Here is an 18074-nt window from a genome sequence, read left to right on the forward strand (position 1 = left end):
GTGCAGTAGCTGTGAGAGAGAGAGAGAGAGAGAGAGAGAGAAACGCGCACACAGGTGTGTGTGTATGTGTGTGTATATATATATATATATATATATATATATATATATATATATATATATATATATATATATATATATATATATATATATATATATATATATATATATATATATATATATATATATATATATATATATACACACACACACACACACACACACACACACACACACACACACACACACAAAAGTTGTCATGACGCACGGAGGTGGCGGCCTGGCTGGCTGCAAAGTTGCAAAACTAAGTGTGGCGTGACGGCGATGCTTCACTGCCACATCTCCCTGCACGCGAGGTCTGACCCCGGTAGTCAGATGGTAGTGTTTCCAAGACTCATCATAAAATTCGCTATGTCTGTTATTCATGCGTGCTTTCGACCAATGTTCTGACAGTTTAAATTGCAGGAAGCACATCACTGTAATGAGCTCTTAATATCTGGTATTTCAGGCCGCAGCCGACCAACAATAATCTCGAGTGAGTCAAACGCGAGATGTACAATATTTGCGATAACGCTTGAGAAAGCGCTTCGTGGTTGTATCTGGCGAGACGAAAACATAATATGAAAACTAAAGCAGTTATAGTTTGTGTGTTAAAATAATGAAATCTGTAAAGGAAATTCCAATATTCTACGAACCGTTCTGAAGAAGTGAGAACAGGTGAGAAAAAACAAGTGGCGGCCACAAGGCTGTAACAGGAGCGGACAACGTCGCCCGCAGTGGTGGTGTGAAGTGTGAACATCGCGCCGCGCAGCATAATGATCACTGTGCAGGGAAGGAGCCTTGTCCAATAGCAGGGTAAGAAAGGCAGGAGTAATAAAGCAGGAGGACTGGCACAGGAGGGGAGAAGTAACAACCCAAGTGGGCAGTAGCGGCCATAATTAACCTCGCTCGCTCTCCCCCTCCCCCTGCAACTGCAACTACACCTTTTGAAGGACACTTAATTTTGCGATGGTTTCTAAAGTCCCGTTAATTTTCCTCAGGTGTAGTTTGGTTAAGGAACTGAATTGGATCATCACTCACCGCTGCCATCTGTCTGTTGCGAGTCCCAGGCAGCGGTGCAGCATATAAATAATGGCATTATATTAGGTATTCACCAACTGGCGGCCAGGGTGCGCCGCTCGCCGGCCATGCTCAAGGCACTGCGGCGTCCTGATCTGTTGCAAGGAACTTCGGTCGCAGGACCTGCATGGAACATGGCTGCACCACACCCTCCGGCCACGTGCAGCCAGCCACCGCACCAACACTCTGTCCTGGGTGACGTGAGGAGTAATATTCATACAAGACTGGGAATTCAAGAGGCCAGAGTTGCCTTGACGTCTGAGTGCGAGGCATCGGACGTGACCAGTTGCGGTTCCATTTGGCATTTACACACACACACCGACCCAACCGGCCATCATCGGAGGCGTTAAAATGTACACGTCATTCATTTGATTCACAACTGGAAAGAGGCAGCGGGAAGCTAGTTGTTTACCAGCATCAATGCCGCCATTACGGACCCCATTACTACACCAGGGAAAAATGTGGATTCCAATCTTTTTCCATGGGATTTACGATATCGGAGACAGAGGGAGGATCGACAGGATAGTGTCTTTCAGGGGAGGGTCTGCTTTATGGTCCACGCTCGACTCACCACTAATTGGGTACACTGGAAAGTTTATGCGTGCCACATTCGCACTACCTGTGTTGTTCGCGGTCGTCCCCGTTCCTCCAACACCGTTCGTTTGTTTTAACTATTTTTTCTAACTTGTTATGTCACTGAGCTCCAAAACCCTTTAGCATTAAGATCCATTGCACGTTTCTCACAGAAGGGAGAAACCAACATACTTATATTTTTCGTTCTTCCAAGCTATCATCAAAAGCCACTTTGCCAGGAAGGACAGCGGCCGCCACCGAGCCTTCTTTTGGCGAGCAGACCGACGAGGTGTGTTGTCATGTCGCCACGGCAAACATTTATGCAGATGTTTTAGTGCTCGAGACGGCAGTCCACCCTTCCTCGCGTCTCCGGAGGAAGGCATCTGAACGCGAACTCACGTCATACTCATCGTTTTCTCTCACATGCCAACCTTGAGCGAGGAGGAAAGATGCGGCCAGAAAACCGCCACGCCGCCAAGGACATGCAGAGCCATTCACACTCCCTGACGTTAGACTGGAGGAAAGAAACTTAACTCTAAATACAACACTGAGTCGAGAACTGCCAAGAGAAACGGCAGATGAACCCAAGACGAAACTAAACCACACGTATTGTTTTAGATGGTGATGGCGGTGGTAGTGATAGTGGTGGTGACAGTGAAGACAGTAGTATGTATGTGTGGGGAGGAAGGCCACCGTGATGGTCGTGGTGGCAGTGATGGACGCAAAACACGGCGATTGCATATGTAGGCAGAGTGCAGGTTGTGGTGATGAGGACACCAGTCACCGCCGCCATCCCACCACAAACAAACAAACAAACAAACAAACACACACTCACACACACACACACACACACACACACACACACACACACACACACACACACACTATTCCCGTCAATATATGGTAATGCAAATGTGTAAATCTAATCACTTGCATGTATCTGACAAAAGTGTACTGGAAGGCAATGATTTATTACACAAACATGAGTACACGAGAACACGTGAGCAAATACATGCGACTAAACACACACCTACACATCCTCACCCACCCCCACACCCACACACACGCACACACACACACACACACACACACACACACACACTATCTGGGTTGCATATCATTTGCAGCGTACAAACTCAACGATTCCATTACCTACACCACAAAAATATTACGAGACACAGGTTAGCAAAGTGCAAAAACGTACTTTTATTGAAGATACTTCACTTACAAGCTCAATCATTCTTTCCCATTCATATTTATGGGACCAATTGGAGACACACACACACACACACACACACATAGAGAGAGAGAGAGAGAGAGAGAGAGAGAGAGAGAGAGAGAGAGAGAGAGAGAGAGAGAGAGAGAGAGAGAGAGAGAGAGAGAGCAAACACATATTCAGCTGTACATACTAAGTTAATGTATTATTTCAATTAGAGTTTTCAGTTATTTTTATGGGTGGTTATTATAGGTATTGCTGTCTGTTACGGCAGCAAAATATCAGCCTGAGACGCTGAGGCGGACAGAGGTGGGGAGCAATAGTTTCCTGAGTAGTCGAAACAAATGAGGAACAAGAGACAGAATGAGAAAACAAAGGAGACAAAAGACGGGAGAAGGAGAGAAAGGGTGAGTGAGGGAGGGAGGGAGGGAGAAGGTGGGTGAGGAGCTAAGGGAGGGAAGGAGGGAGAAAGAGAGCAACAAATAGGAGGAGGAGGTTAGAAAAAGCTTCCTTGGGTAACACTGAGTCCATGACTTCTGAGGTGAAGGAAGCCGCTTACTTGCCTTTGTGACATTAGCATTTTTCTCTCGCCACTTCTCCTCCTCCTTCATCTCTACCTCTCAAGCCGCTCCTCCCCTCAAAGTCGTGTCCTCCTGCCCCCTACAGTCTGCAAAATATCACCAGCTGTCTGTACTCCAACAGCTGTGCTCTCCTTCCCTTCAGTGGAGGCTTCCTGCTGCCAGCTGCGCGTCGTGACCTACCCTCGCCTCTCTTTTCCGAGCTAAATGAAGATGAATTGTTCTCCTCCAAACTCTGTCAGTCACGTCTGGGCGGCGAGCCACAAGCAGAGGCCCTTATCAGTAGCCATCCCGCTCTGACTCTTGCTCGGGCTTATCAGCGACGTATGGATCACTCTCTCCGCCCGCCTGCCCTCCAAACGCCATTACTCACACACGCATTCCTCGCTCGATAGCACGACCTCAAAGATGAAAAACCAGCGTCTATACGTATGCATATAATGATGCAATTTAAATAGCTCTGATATTATAAATTTATATATGGATGAAACAAAATAATACACGAGGCGTCAGACTTCACCACAGCGATGATCCGGCAGGGTGAGGAAAAATGCATTATAATATGTTGCAGTCCAAGTAGGGCCGGGCAGCGATACAGAGTGAGAATGTTGTATCGCTAACTACCGCCACCTGTGACCTTCTACACGGGAAGGGCCTCGCACATCCACAACACGTCCCTCTTAACACTAATACACCCTCGCTCTTTGTCACTGGTTGATGTATGCGTGACGTCAGCTGCTCCAGCCCCCACCCCGCCATCCCTCCCCCCCCCGCGGCACTCGCGTTTCTTTTTCTCTGTGAAGCCTCTAAGCCAGGCGGGGTGAAGAGTGGTTTTCCTTCACGCCCGCGGCGTCCTCGATCACGGCCCTGGCCACAAACGGATTTACAAGTGAATGGCTTCCAGTAGCTTTGTACCCATCTGTCCGCCGACCACAGTTTACAAGCCTTTTGCATCTCAAAGGATCCTCGAAGTAATAAAATGAAACGTTGTATCGGAGGAGCCGCTCAATGGGCGGCATGAGTTCTGTTGCGTTCCATATTCATCAGAGGCCGAGTGTTACCGCACGAGGTTAAGTGCTCCAGTTGGCGGGGGAGGAGTGGGCGCAGAGGGGAAGGTTGTGGATGGGGAGAGTGGGGAAACCCATACGCTACCAGACCTATTGTTTTTCGATGTGATAAATTCCGGGGCACCGTGCAGGCAACGAGTAATGTAGTCCAATGAACGTCAGGAATCTCAGGAATCTTGCCCTTTAAATTTCGTCACCAGCCTGAGATGGCCATAGAACGACAGGAGGGGCTAGGGATGGCCTCTGCGAGTCCCGTCTACTGGGTTAAGAGTGTTTCCAGAGTGCCTATAGTGAGGCGGTGTTTAATCACATGACGTACCACCAGATGAGTATGAAACGAGTGAAGCCGAGGAGTTTGAATGGAAGTGCCAACTCTGCACAGCCGCCCATGAATGAAGACTGTCAAAGAGATATATTGAAATTAACAGGGAATACTTAAGGCTATCACAATCCAGAGTCTTGTGTGTTTAGTGAACGCCTGGATGCTGACCGATATACAGCGTACGTTCACTTACCTACCAACTGATGGTGCTATTCTGTTACCGTTACGCCTGTCATTGCAGCACAGTCACAAGTAGAATTAATCAAGCTTTTAAGTATCAGTATGCTAGGATGTTGTGTGACAGAATCCCAAGAGTAATATTTGTAACAAGACCATTAATACGAAGGGATTAGTTATGTGGCTGTGTGGTATAAATTCGTCGAAGAAACTAAATAACTTACAAGGAATGATGGCGTACACATTTAAGAGAACACAACACAGAGTATAGAAATTCGACAACGGAAATAGAAAAAAAAAACTAACAAAATTTTGTTCTCTTGCAAATAGAATGTGAAAAGAAAAGAAAGGCACTTCCACTGAAATATCTTTCAGATATTTCAGTAAATATGATATGATACTTCAATTGAAAATCACTTACAAGTAGTAAAAAAAGAAAAAGAAAGAAAGAAAGAAGGAGGGGCACTTCCAATGAAAATTCTTCTCTCTCGAGTACGAGGAAAGGCGCGGTGAATCCCTCGCCAAGCCACGTGGCGGAGACTCAAAGTGTTCAGGGGCAGCCAGCAGCATTCTCCGGGAGGCACCTCCACGAGTGAGGTCAGGAGAGAATTCAATGAAGGTCAGCGGTGGAAGCGGTAAGAGGTCACCATGAGGGGCCGCCTGGAGTCACCTGTGCCCTCTGCCTGTATATGGCGGGAGGAGCAGCCATTGCCTACACATGAAAAGGTGAGCCCGCCTAATGAAGGTAAGGGAGGTGAGAGGAAGTAAAAGCAACACACCGAGGGTACACAAAGCACGCGGCTTCTTCTCACAAGGAGGAGCACCACAAAAGGGAACAGTCGGCAGCCGCCCAGAGAAAGACTCACGCATAATTATCGGGATCGTTCACCCAGATATCAGCACCAAGACCAAAAAAAAAAAAAAAACACCGCTAATATTCATCATCATTACCTCCGGTCCGTGTTCTTCGCATCCTGCTCGTCACACTTTCCTCGTCACACCCTCTTACTTACATGCTTTCGACGCCTCTTAATAAGCAAATCAGTTGTGCTACTCGTGCATAAACTCACACAATAAGCTGCTACGACTATCAGGGAGGAGGAAGCTGGAGAAGCCCGGCGCCAGGATGAGGAGGAGGAAGGAGGAGGTTCGGGTAGGTAGTCCCAATTAGCAATGCATCAGATACGTGACCAGTAATCTCGCTTGTCTTGCCTCCGAAAGAGTTATGTTCGTGTCAGATCCGAATAATAGGCAGCAAGGTGTATCTAGCAATGTTTGGTTATGCAAAATACGCCGTAAATTGATACGCCCCAGTGAGGCAGCTGGCTCTCCTTCTCCTGGCGTTCTCTTGGGCGAAAATCCCACAGAGAAGCGAAGAAATGTTGATCCTTAGCGTGGATTGTGGCTCAGGTTCCTCATCCGCGGACCGCTCCGAGTCGTGAGTGAATGGGGAACAGCGTTATTATACATGTACCTGGCTGAGGACTTATTAGGGTCGGCGGGCGGGGGAGAGCGGGCACCCCACCGCGGCCTCAGATGTTATCCTGATAATGACTCTAAAAAGTTGTTATTCGTGCAAGACAGTTCAGCCCTACAATGGTGGCAAGAATGGAAGAATTTCTCTTTGGCCCTAAAAAGAAAAGAAAAAAAATCTTGACAGGTTTTGATGTGTTAATGTTTCGGTATATTTTCAAGCACAAAATCGAATCTTTTTTCTTCTTTTTGTGTGTGTTGACTCTAATTCGATCAAATACTTTAATAGCCGCGACGGAGGTCATTAATAAGTTGTGGTTTTTCCTTCCAGTTTCCAGCCACCGGATCCACGGAAACCGGTTCCTGCGTGGATGGATAATAAAAACAAATTATCCGGTGTACTTGATGCTACAGAAGCTGGGAGAGAGTGGCCCGGGCGGGGTAGGGAGGTACGGGAGGCGCTGTGGGGTGAGACTAGGTGGGGCGGGGAGGGGTAGGACCACTTCTATTTGTTGCACGAGTCGAGGGAGGAAATTAACCCTCTTCGATGTGACGATTTGCCTCCTTTTTTTTCCCCACCTCCCTTTGTACCACCGCCTCACAAAACCCCTTCCACACAGGAGGAACAAAACGCTGCTGCTGTGGTCTTGTCGCCCCTCACGAGGCTGCCTGCGATAAACTACGTACAGTATCTAATTTCGGGAAGGATGGAGGCGTATGAATAGATCAACACGATGTGAGGAAAGTGCGTTTACAGCGTGTACACGAAAATAAAGAAGGAAAAGAGAGAGAGAGAGAGAGAAAAAAAAAAACGCTTTCACCACTAACACCACCACAACAACGCAGTCACAACCATTAGCGTCCCCACTAAAACCACCACAATCATTAAAACTAAAAACAGCAGTAGCACAGCCACCACCACCACCACCACCACCACTAGCAACAACAACAATGACAATAACAGCAGCATCAGCCACCACCACAACAATAAAGTGAACCACACACAACTATTCCCCCCAAACCCTGATAACCCCCTACCAACTCCACACCCCTTCATCCCACCCATCCCTTCCCCGCACCACCACCGCACTCTCCTCGCTCTCTGACACATAAACAATCCCACAACACAATCGCAGTAATTACAGGCGAGGAGGACGGTCTCCCTCGCAGGAAGCCCTCAGCGGGTCCGCCTCGTTGCCCCGGCGGCTTGGGGGACAACATCAATCACCTTCTGCGGGCACAATGCGGTGGATGGCCTGCAGCGCGGCTCGTCTGTCTGCCTCTCCACCGCGTCACACAGCACCCGTGGCACACTGATAAGGTATAAAGGACACGAACACTCTTTGTCGCGGCCGAGACGTGGAAGGAAGTGTACGGATGAGAGGGACTGGTTCAGGTGATTGTGCTCTGCTTACTTTGTCTACAGGAGGTGGAGGAGTGTACGGCTAAGAGTGTGGAGGAGGTGGAAGAGATCTGCGGTCGAGAGGGATGAATTTGGTGGATGCACTTTAGTTACTGACGGTTTGCTTGTGGAGGAGGTGGAGGAGGTGGAAGAGCAGTGTTTGGATTAGAAGGACGAGTCAGGTGGATGAGGTGGAAGAGTGTATGGCTGATAGGAGATGGGTTACAGTAGGTAGATGCGTTTTGCTTATTGACGAGGTGTGGAAGAGGTGGAGAGTACGGCGAAGAAGGATGACTTAGGTGGATGCGTTCTGCTTACTGTGCGGAAAAAAAGTGGTAGAGTATGGGTAAAAGGGTTGAGTTTCTGTGTGCTCTACTTACTTTATGTGGAGGAAGTGGAAGAAGAAATGAGGGGTACTGATGATGGAAAAGGACGAGCACTTGTAAGGAGAGTAAAATTCAAACGAAGAGATATGAGGCAAAACAACAGGTTCTCGAAAACTGGAAGCAAATATAAGAAAACGTTTACAAAAATATGAAGATGACAAGGAAGGAAGTGAGGAGTGGAGAGGAGAGGAGGAAATCATATTTTTAGTGAGTAATGTGAGAATAACAGTAAATGGAGTAAATCAAAAAGAAATAAAAAATTACTGAGAGAGAGAGAGAGAGAGAGAGAGAGAGAGAGAGAGAGAGAGAGAGAGAGAGAGAGAGAGAGAGAGAGAGAGACGAGCAAACACACACACACACACACACACACACACACACGTGGAAATGGAGACACATACAGATACATAATTTAACAGACTGACTATAATACAGATAATCGAATCTAGAAGACATCGAAGGAGAGAGAGAGAGAGAGAGAGAGAGAGAGAGAGAGAGAGAGAGAGAGAGAGAGAGAGAGAGAGAGAGAGAGAGAGAGAGAGAGAGAGAGAAATAATGGACATTGATATAAACAGACAAAAGAGAAAGAGTCTGAGAGGTTCAGAGATAAAGACAGAGGAAAATAAGGTAAGAGGCAGGCAGGCAGACATAAGGACAAAGAAAGGAAACACGAGACAAGGGAAAACAGGAAATCATGCAGTCAAACAGGTAGAACCAACAAGGAAACGACAAAAAAGTTAACACAAAAATGCAGACCAACTGGATGACAGGTACAAACAAAATGACAAAATGAGGAGACGAACAGAAACAAGGAATAATGGATAAAAAGTGGCAATGGTAATGATAATGCTAATGAAGGAACTCGAATAAGGGAACAAATGCTTAGGTAGACTAAACATACGCACTAAAACCAGAAAGCCAGAAACAGGAAATGCAATATCGAAATGCATAAAAAAAAAAAAAAAATGACAGAACCACGAAAGAAGAAAACAAAAAAACAAACAGGAAGAATATAAAAGAAATCCAAGTGACACGAACAAAGAATATATAAACATACTGCAAAACAACACACAACACGATGGGAGAGAGAGAGAGAGAGAGAGAGAGAGAGAGAGAGAGAGAGAGAGAGAGAGAGAGAGAGAGAGAGAGAGAGAGAGAGAGAGAGAGGAAAGTAAGAAATAGACACGGAAAAAAAAGCAGGTACATCATAAACAAGAGCGTCGAAGCGTTGTGGTGGTGGTGGTGGTGGCTGTGGTGATGGTGGTAGTGGTGGTGGTGCAGACAAGGGCCGTGTCAGGAAGGCAGCCAGTCAGCGGATCCCGTCGAGCCATTGTTCCCGCGAGATGTAATTACCTGGTTCTGATTGGTCATTACTGGGCGCCATTGATTTTCATTGGCTGTAATAACGACGAGTCATCGCCTTGTCATACTTCATTAACGGCGCGGGGTTAATGTATTGACAGGTTAGGACTACACGAGGGGGTGTGGTTAACGCTCTCTCTCTCTCTCTCTCTCTCTCTCTCTCTCTCTCTCTCTCTCTCTCTCTCTCTCTTGAATGTTTCTTTTTCCTTCGCTTTTTCTACCTTGCATCACTTAAAAGTTATCCCTTTCCTTCCTACCATTCATTCATAATCAGTACGTACAATCTAAACAGTCCTATACACATAATGTTTCTCCAGAGGGAAATGTAAAGCCAAAGTCCTTCAGTTCCTGCATCCATCCAATAATATAAATTCATGCAGACGTCACCTGCGCGAAACTCGCCACTCGTTTTCCTCCCCCGCCGTGCAGGAGACCCACCACATCTGACGAGGCTCATAGCGCCGCCCAGCGTGACTCCTGAACCCTGACCCTCCTTGTACTAACCGTCCCGCGCCCATTTGCACCAGTGATAAGTAATTGTTGAATACACGGTTGTGCTGATATACTTTAAGATCACTTTAAGATTGTAAGATGCACTAAGATCACTTTAAGAACACAAGAACATCAAAACATAAGAAGATACATTTTAAGATCACTGTGAGAACATAAGAACATAAAAAAAAACAAAAAGATGCACTTTAAGATAGCCTTCAGAATATATGGCGCACACCAAGAACACAAGACACAAGATACGTTTTATATAACAAACTAAAAAAAAAAAAAACAGAAGCTACATTTTAAGATCACTTCAAGAACATTAGTTACACTACAAGATCACTTTCAGACCATATGAACCTAAAAAAAAATAACGAACGTGCAAGAAGTCATCAGCCTCAGACGTGGCAAAACAGATGTACAGACTTCATAATGCACGGAAGCTGTGGGACATTCAACATGCAAAATAGTACACGTATTTGTTCTCTTCCACGGCTATGCTATAAATTTGCTACCTACTTTCGTATTGGTTTACCTCGTTGTGAGAGAGAGAGAGAGAGAGAGAGAGAGAGAGAGAGAGAGAGAGAGAGAGAGAGAGAGAGAGAGAGAGAGAGGGGGGGGGGAAGGGAAGGTGGAGGAACGAAACTCGAGCTGATATTGCACGCCACGCCACGTCAGTGAATTATTATCGTGGAACGCTACGGCACCTGCAACACCTGTATTAGAATTGGGAGAGAGAGAGAGAGAGAGAGAGAGAGAGAGAGAGAGAGAGAGAGAGAGAGAGAGAGAGAGAGAGAGAGAGAGAGAGAGTCAGCAATGCATTTTAGTGTTGCAGAAAAGAAACATAGAACAAAACATTACCGCACCGTATTCCTCACTTTTACCAGAAGAGAAAATACACACAATAAATGTAGATAAATAAGTTAATTAGTAAATAAATGATTACCCAGCTATTACCCCGCGTTAATCTCAGCGACCACCAGTACTTCAGTCCACCACTTTAAAAGCTCAAACCCACAACTGTCACTACTCAAATGCCTCATCACAGCTGTCCAAAGCCACAACCAGTACCCAATGCCACCATCATCCCCAACACCACCCAAAACCACAACCTTCACTACCCAGAGTCCGTACCACCAATATCCAAAGGTACCACTACAGCCGCTACCCAAAGAGACCATCACCACCAACACCACCACCACTACCAAAACCAACACAATGTAGGACTGAAGCAGGCTTCGTCAACTTATTGTAGACACAGGCATAATAGACTTGTCCACACTCATGTATCACAACAGCACCCCAATACAAAACAGACACACTTGATTAATTTCCTTCCCTTGCATGCTCGGCTCCCACGCAACCCGCCCCGCCCCCTCCCGCCCCGTTCCCACGCCACCATCTAACTTAAATATTCGTGTTTTGCACCCACTCAGAGTCAAAATCGGTTGGTAAATCCAATCACACCTTGCCTATAGTATGATTTACAAAATTTCTCTAAACTGACGCATTCATCTCGTATTTATAATATTTTTCTTTTGATAATAAATATTTTACGAACATTTACTGACCTCTTTATCTAATGTGAAAAATTGCGCTATATCTGCCCCTCATCGCCTTCCCGCCAGGAAACCTCACGCAATCTACCCAAATATTATCAACAAGTCTCATGTAATCCCCTTAAGAATTATTGCCTGACATCACGTAATATCCTCCTCGCAGCCACATCAACGTTTTCCTCCCAGAATTACCTTCATCGCTGGGAAGCTCACATCATACACCACTACTTAACCTAACTTTGTTACGACACGCGACGGAGACTTGCGTAAACCTTATCCAGATCAAAATTACCTAATAACCTACAATGATATCCTTTTGACGCTTTCACCCGTTCTGGATTTCTCGACAATAAACGTTCTGCAACCGTTGGGAAAACCGCTGAATTAGTGCTCTTCCTGTGACGATAAAGACTTACGTGACGTTGAATAAAACTTTCCTTCACAAATTCAACAAATAAAGATTTTTAAGCACATAATAGGTGCAGCGTTAATAGTAAGCAAAGGAAACTGACACTACGCACTTTGTTCCTTTCAGTAATGCATTCATATCAGAGAAGAAAAAAGAACATAAAACAAGGGAAACTTCAAGAAGCCGTTAGGAGTACACGTATTAAACAAACCTACCTACTTTCACTTGTCCTCATCCATAATCTTTTATTTAATTTTATTTTTAATCCTAATTCCGGAAAGTATTACATTCTGCCAAGGACAGCACAAGGCAACCTAGCCAGCGCTTAGAGACAAGATGGCCAACTCACCAAGGACGCCTGAGTTGAGGAAGACGCCTAGGTCCTCAGTCACGATCACGCCAACCAGATCTCACCGTACAGGGAAGCACGCTTGTCTACCACCCTCCAGTTAGGCAGCACGAGCCACCTGTATGTCCGTGAATCACACACTCAGATAAGACAACCACACTTATCGGCGAGGCGGACACACTCGGTCTGAGGATGGGCAATGACTCTAAACTATGGCTTCGAACCAATGAACTTTGAAGATTGGCTGGCTCAAAGATTTCATTGGTATAGAATCAATCCCTTCAATATCATTACTTGTATTTCTCTTTCTTACAGCATTTATATTTCCCAATGTATTAACCAAGTATAGTATTCGTTGTATTACTTTCATTAATCCATCAACACATCTGTTTTATACAGGCTGCAAATATATCCCCCTTGTCAGTTTTTAAATCGCACTAACACTGGCATATATTTGCGTGTTATGTTTGTGTAAAGAATGTATGCATGATACTACTCAGGAAATCTTTACGCACTAGTGCATATTTCCTGAGAATAGAGACATTACATTCACTGTCGCTATCAATGACTCGAATCCCATACTCGAAGCAGGGAGAGCAGAGAGGAACTGACATGCCAAAAGTCGCCTTATGGATTGATACGAGGCTGCTTTGTGTAGAAAATCTTTGGTTTGACAGAGTCGCATCCTCTTAGTCAGTGTTTAGCAGACCCAAGTACCGAATGAAAGTGTTCAGGTATACTCGCCATGCAGAGAATCGTAGGAAAAATGGTCCTGTGAAAAATTAAGTGACTCTCGTTCGTCCTTGCCTTCTCCCTCCGCTACCCATCCCACCCTTGCTCCCCGCCCATGTCCCCCCCTTAACATGACCGCCCCTCCCCACCCCGTTCTTAGCCTTCCGTCCACCCGAGACGTTCACTTCTATGCTCCCTCCTCCGCCTACCAAAGCAGCCCTACCTCACCTTCCATCACAAGGAAACCGCCCTATCCTTCCCTCCCACCCTCCTCCAAACCATTACCTTTGTCATATCCACGATCTCTTATGTAAATATATCTATGTTAAGTGAGGCTGCGGAACAGTGGCCATGACGCACTCGGGGTGTTAGAAGCGGGTGTTACTGGATGTCGTCACCTTGGTGATGTGATCGCTTCCTACTCACCTTGCTGGGAATCTAAATGATGAGTAGTTTTCATGAACATGTGTGTGTGTGTGTGTGTGTGTGTGTGTGTGTGTGTGTGTGTGTGTGTGTTGTAATACCAGTTTACTTACCGATTCTCCGCATCAGTGAATAATACTGACGTTATCGAAGTATTTCTTCACTACAGAAGCCACGTTGTCTGTTATAATAATGAAGACAAGATGCGCAGCGCCAAATATACGTACACCAGTGAGAAGAGCAGCACCTCACGATATAGTAAGGCTGCACCACCACACAGCATACGGCCTGACCCTGCTTGTAGTTAAGTGCACAATAAATAAATAAATAAATAAATAAATAAATAAACAGATAAATAGAAACGCAAACTCAACAACGGCAAAAAAAAACCGATGAATTTACTCGACAAGGATAAAGACTTAAGCACACACCACGCTAACACTGTAGTCTTGTTTTAATTCAGCTCTACTTAGATACTCGGCGCCTATTGCAGAGCCTGTGTGACGGGAGTGCTGCGTCGGACCACCTCGGCGAGTAGTTCTCGAAGGCGCCGCATTGCAACACCCCCGCCCTCCATCGACGAGTGACGTGTACATTGGTTTCGTAGTGAGATTCGTAGTACAGAGGACGCACATACAATGCAGGCGTGTTTTGTAGCAGCATGAGAACGTAGACCTTTGTTTAAGTCCACTCTCTCTGTTTTCACCGGACTCCTCGCCGAGACAATTACTCCGAGGGAATAATAATAATAATGGTATGCTTTAAGCTTCTTCTTTGGGAATGAGTAAAGCTTAAAAGTGTGAGTGATAATACGTTTTCATGCCGCTACAAATCACGTCTTGTCCTAACATGCCACAGGAGGCACAAGTAATTCATCAGGAGAGTGCAGGTATACTATTTAGTGCTTGAGTCACGAAGAATAAAATAAATGAAACGCATCAACTCTTTTCATCTTATTTCACTTAATCAATTAAATCTTGAAGATACTAAAACATAACTATACTTACTCGCCTCTTTTGCAACACTTCTTATCAGTCGCCATCTACTAAGTCAATCTTACATCATTCATTAATGCCTGTTTATTCACTAGTTTAACATTTCTTCCTCCACAAGTCATCTGCCTCGCAGCTTCTCGCCTCACCTGTCACAAACATATCAACATGACGGTAAATCAACAAGAAATCTGGACAAAGCAGGACGGTTCTGGTCACGAGAGCAAAATCAAAGAGGTGCACAGCTTATCCTTATCTTTGTATTCACCTGTCGTGACAACTCACAGACCTTTCTCACAAAAAATATACAGTAAAGAAAACATAACAATGAACGACACTACACGAAAACGTGGATCACTCGTGAGGTTTTCCTTTGCCAAGCCGACCTATAGCTGGGTATGCACCGGGTTTATATTACTCAAGGGTCTATACAGGTAAGAGGTTACTCGAGGGTCAGTCAGTCACTACGAGGCAACTCCCGTCACGCCCCGCGCTGAAGACCGACTGACCCGCCGCCTTAAGTCTATGTTTGATTCACTGCTGCTCCATGTCGATTCCATTTGGCGAGGCAGCGAGAAGCTAACACACACACACACACACACACACACACACACACACACACATACAATTAAAAATACTTCTTTGGTGCTGTACATATTAACTGGTGATAAAACATCGCTGGATACATGATACATCCATGATAGTAGTAAGCTGTAGCCTACGAAGATCGCCTAGAGGTAACAAGCCGCTGAGAGGCTGCGCTAGTGTGGCGGGGACGTGGCCGTAGTCTTGCATACATAGTTACTGAGTTACCGCAGAATATCATATCATTAAGAATTGTAACATCTTATATCTAGTTTAAGGTAATAATAATTCTACAGAGTCGCTTATTAACACTTGAATGCCCTGCTCTGACCTACCTTGCCCTGTTGCATCAATAAGGTATAACGAAGATCAGTCACAAGTAATCTAGTAGGTCATTATTTCAGCTCACCCTCAAAGTCCCCTGAGAGAGGGTCGTCACCGCAGCTTGGAGCAGTCGTGCCCTGACGTGAGCAAGTCAACATGAGGGTATTTGTGTGACCGACAGTTACTATGAGCTAATGTGAACTCAGCCTCTAATATCAGAAATATTTGTGACGTAATGAAGTGCTGGATTGTCTGCGCAGTAACGTAATATGCCACGAACAAAACTAGTGGAGTTTCCGCAACATTTTAAAACATATATCTGATGTGACTCGAATACAGGCTTTTACCCCTCGGCAGAAGGAAAAGGAAAGAAAGTAACAGAACAAAGAACGTGAAGGCAACTAAACATAAGAACAGGTGGAGTCAGCGAAAGGAAGCCAAGATGTGGACGCGAGTGGACAACAAAGGTGGACACGCCGACCCGTGGCACTTGTTCATTAAGCTTCCTCCATCACCTCTTCTATACCCGTGTCATCCTTCTCTTCGCATGTCTCCTCCTTCTCTTGCTCCTTCTCATCTTCCTCTGCTTTCTCCTCCTCCTCATCTTCTCTCTTTCTCTTGATGCTGAGATCCTGAGCCTCCACGGCCTCGCCTTTCTTCTCCTCCTTCTCATGCTCGAGATCCACCTCAATGTCACTATCGTCCTCGTCTCGGGAGGCGCCAAAATAAGCTGTCTGAGTGGCGGATCTGAAGAAGTTACGAGCCTGGGCCGCCATCAGCTCCCGAGCGTGGGCGTGGGCACTGGAGAGGTTAATGGGCGTGAGGGTGAGATCACGCCCGAGGGAGAACCCCGGATAGTGAGGCAGTGTGAGAAGGGTGGCAGGGAGAAGGGGCGGGGGAGGGAGGCGATTCGGAGTCTTGACAGAGCTTGTGGGCGGACTCTGATGGAGGCGGGACATGGGGTGGGCTAGCGGGTTGGGGGTGGACAGGTTGAGGGCGGCGGCAGATACGGGTGAAGGCGGAGGATGGCGAGGAGGTGAAGGTGGCCGATGGAGAGGCATCGGAGGTGTCGACGTGGCTCGCGGGGGAGACTGTCCCTCCAACGACCCGCCACGGATGGTATCTTCGGTTCCCACTGCTACTGTTACTGTGGCTGGGGCGGAGGTGGTGGCTGTGGTGGTGGAGACTATGGTGGGGAGAGTAGCGGTGGAGGATGGTGGCGGGGGCGTTGGGGAAGGGGAGCGAGGGGTGTCTGGGCTCGACACCACCTCGGAGTATGGGGAGGTGGTGGTGGGGGAGTGCGGGAGGGGGTCGTCGGAGGAGTAGGGGCGGAGCACACTGAGCTGCTGGTGCCGCCTCCACTTGGCCCGTCTGTTGGAAAACCACACCTGTCAGGGACCAGGGAAGAAGTTACTCGCCGGACTCGCCTATGCCTCGCTCGCCCGCCACCTACACACACTCAATACACTCAATTAAAGTAAGTATTACCTTCACCTGCCGCCAGCTCTGCCTTACACACAAACACCTGTAACTCACATCCCTAAATACACCACTACTACACCTGTACATATAAAATTTTAATAACCATACAACTATAATAGCAACTTTTATCAATACATCTACAACATGGGCAGCGGCACTGTCACTCACTGCCGCTCTCTTCCTAACGTCTCCCTCACACACACTACCACTGAATATACCACACACTACGGATACCATCATTACTTCACTAGAACCCACCACGTACTCCATTAGGGCCGCCACAGCCATCTCACCCTGACCCTCACCCACTCAGATCACCAGCGCCCTCCTTTAGCACTGCCTTCCCATGGCCACCCCGCCAGCTGACATGCCCCTCTGCTGCCTCTCTCTTAAGCCTTGCAAAGTAACCCTATATATATATATATATATATATATATATATATATATATATATATATATATATATATATATATATATATATATATATATATATATATATATATTGAATGACGTAAAAGATACCTAGTCATTTAGTATTCCTAAATGTCATTGAAGATATTGCAATTATATAATAATTAATTTAAGTAAATTACTATAGAATTATGTAAATAATAAAATTAAGAGGATCGTTACATACAAACACACACACACACACACACACACACACACACACACACACACACACACACACACACACAGTAGTTCTAGTTCTAAGCTTTCATAGCCTTAAAACTTTTTACAAATTTGGCTACAGAATTTAATATATTTACGCCACATTCGCCATATATTGTATCTGTTTTCGCTATAATGATAAAACAAAAAAGAAGAGGAAGACGAATTAGGGTTTAGTCCTTATTTCTTCTTTTGCGACAGCTTATTAACGCTTGTTCTTATCCCTGAGCCATGAGACTTAAGGATTTATGAAACACATATGTCTCTCTAACAAACACCTAACACTGTATTATTAAACGTTTGGGTGTCTTGTTTCGTTTCTTTTAATAGTGGAAATTATTGAGTTTACAGGGGTGTTTTCATGATTTCATGATTTTAGTAAT

The 18074-nt window shown here is 45.8% G+C and overlaps 1 protein-coding gene and 1 long non-coding RNA gene across 5 annotated transcripts in view; both read right to left on the reverse strand.

Moving 5' to 3' along the window:
• The window catches only part of LOC135106455 (uncharacterized), a 30130-nt gene extending 17312 nt beyond the window's left edge, over window positions 1-12818 (reverse strand). The window contains exon 1 of the long non-coding RNA XR_010271313.1: window positions 12482-12818. This is a non-coding gene — a long non-coding RNA (uncharacterized LOC135106455). The remainder of the gene's footprint in view (window positions 1-12481) is intronic.
• A 1254-nt stretch (window positions 12819-14072) lies between these two features.
• Window positions 14073-18074, reverse strand: part of LOC135109622 (paired box protein Pax-6-like) — a 34735-nt gene continuing 30733 nt past the window's right edge. For 3 of the 4 annotated variants that reach the window (XM_064021073.1, XM_064021064.1, XM_064021055.1), the window contains one exon: window positions 14073-16925. In XM_064021073.1, coding sequence (XP_063877143.1) covers window positions 16035-16925 — 891 coding nt within the window. In that variant the 3' untranslated portion in view covers window positions 14073-16034. The remainder of the gene's footprint in view (window positions 16926-18074) is intronic. The other variant, XM_064021083.1, reaches the window with a different exon arrangement.

The sequence above is a fragment of the Scylla paramamosain genome, chromosome 2 (genome assembly GCF_035594125.1).
Source record: "Scylla paramamosain isolate STU-SP2022 chromosome 2, ASM3559412v1, whole genome shotgun sequence".
Taxonomy (NCBI): Eukaryota; Metazoa; Arthropoda; class Malacostraca; order Decapoda; family Portunidae; genus Scylla; species Scylla paramamosain.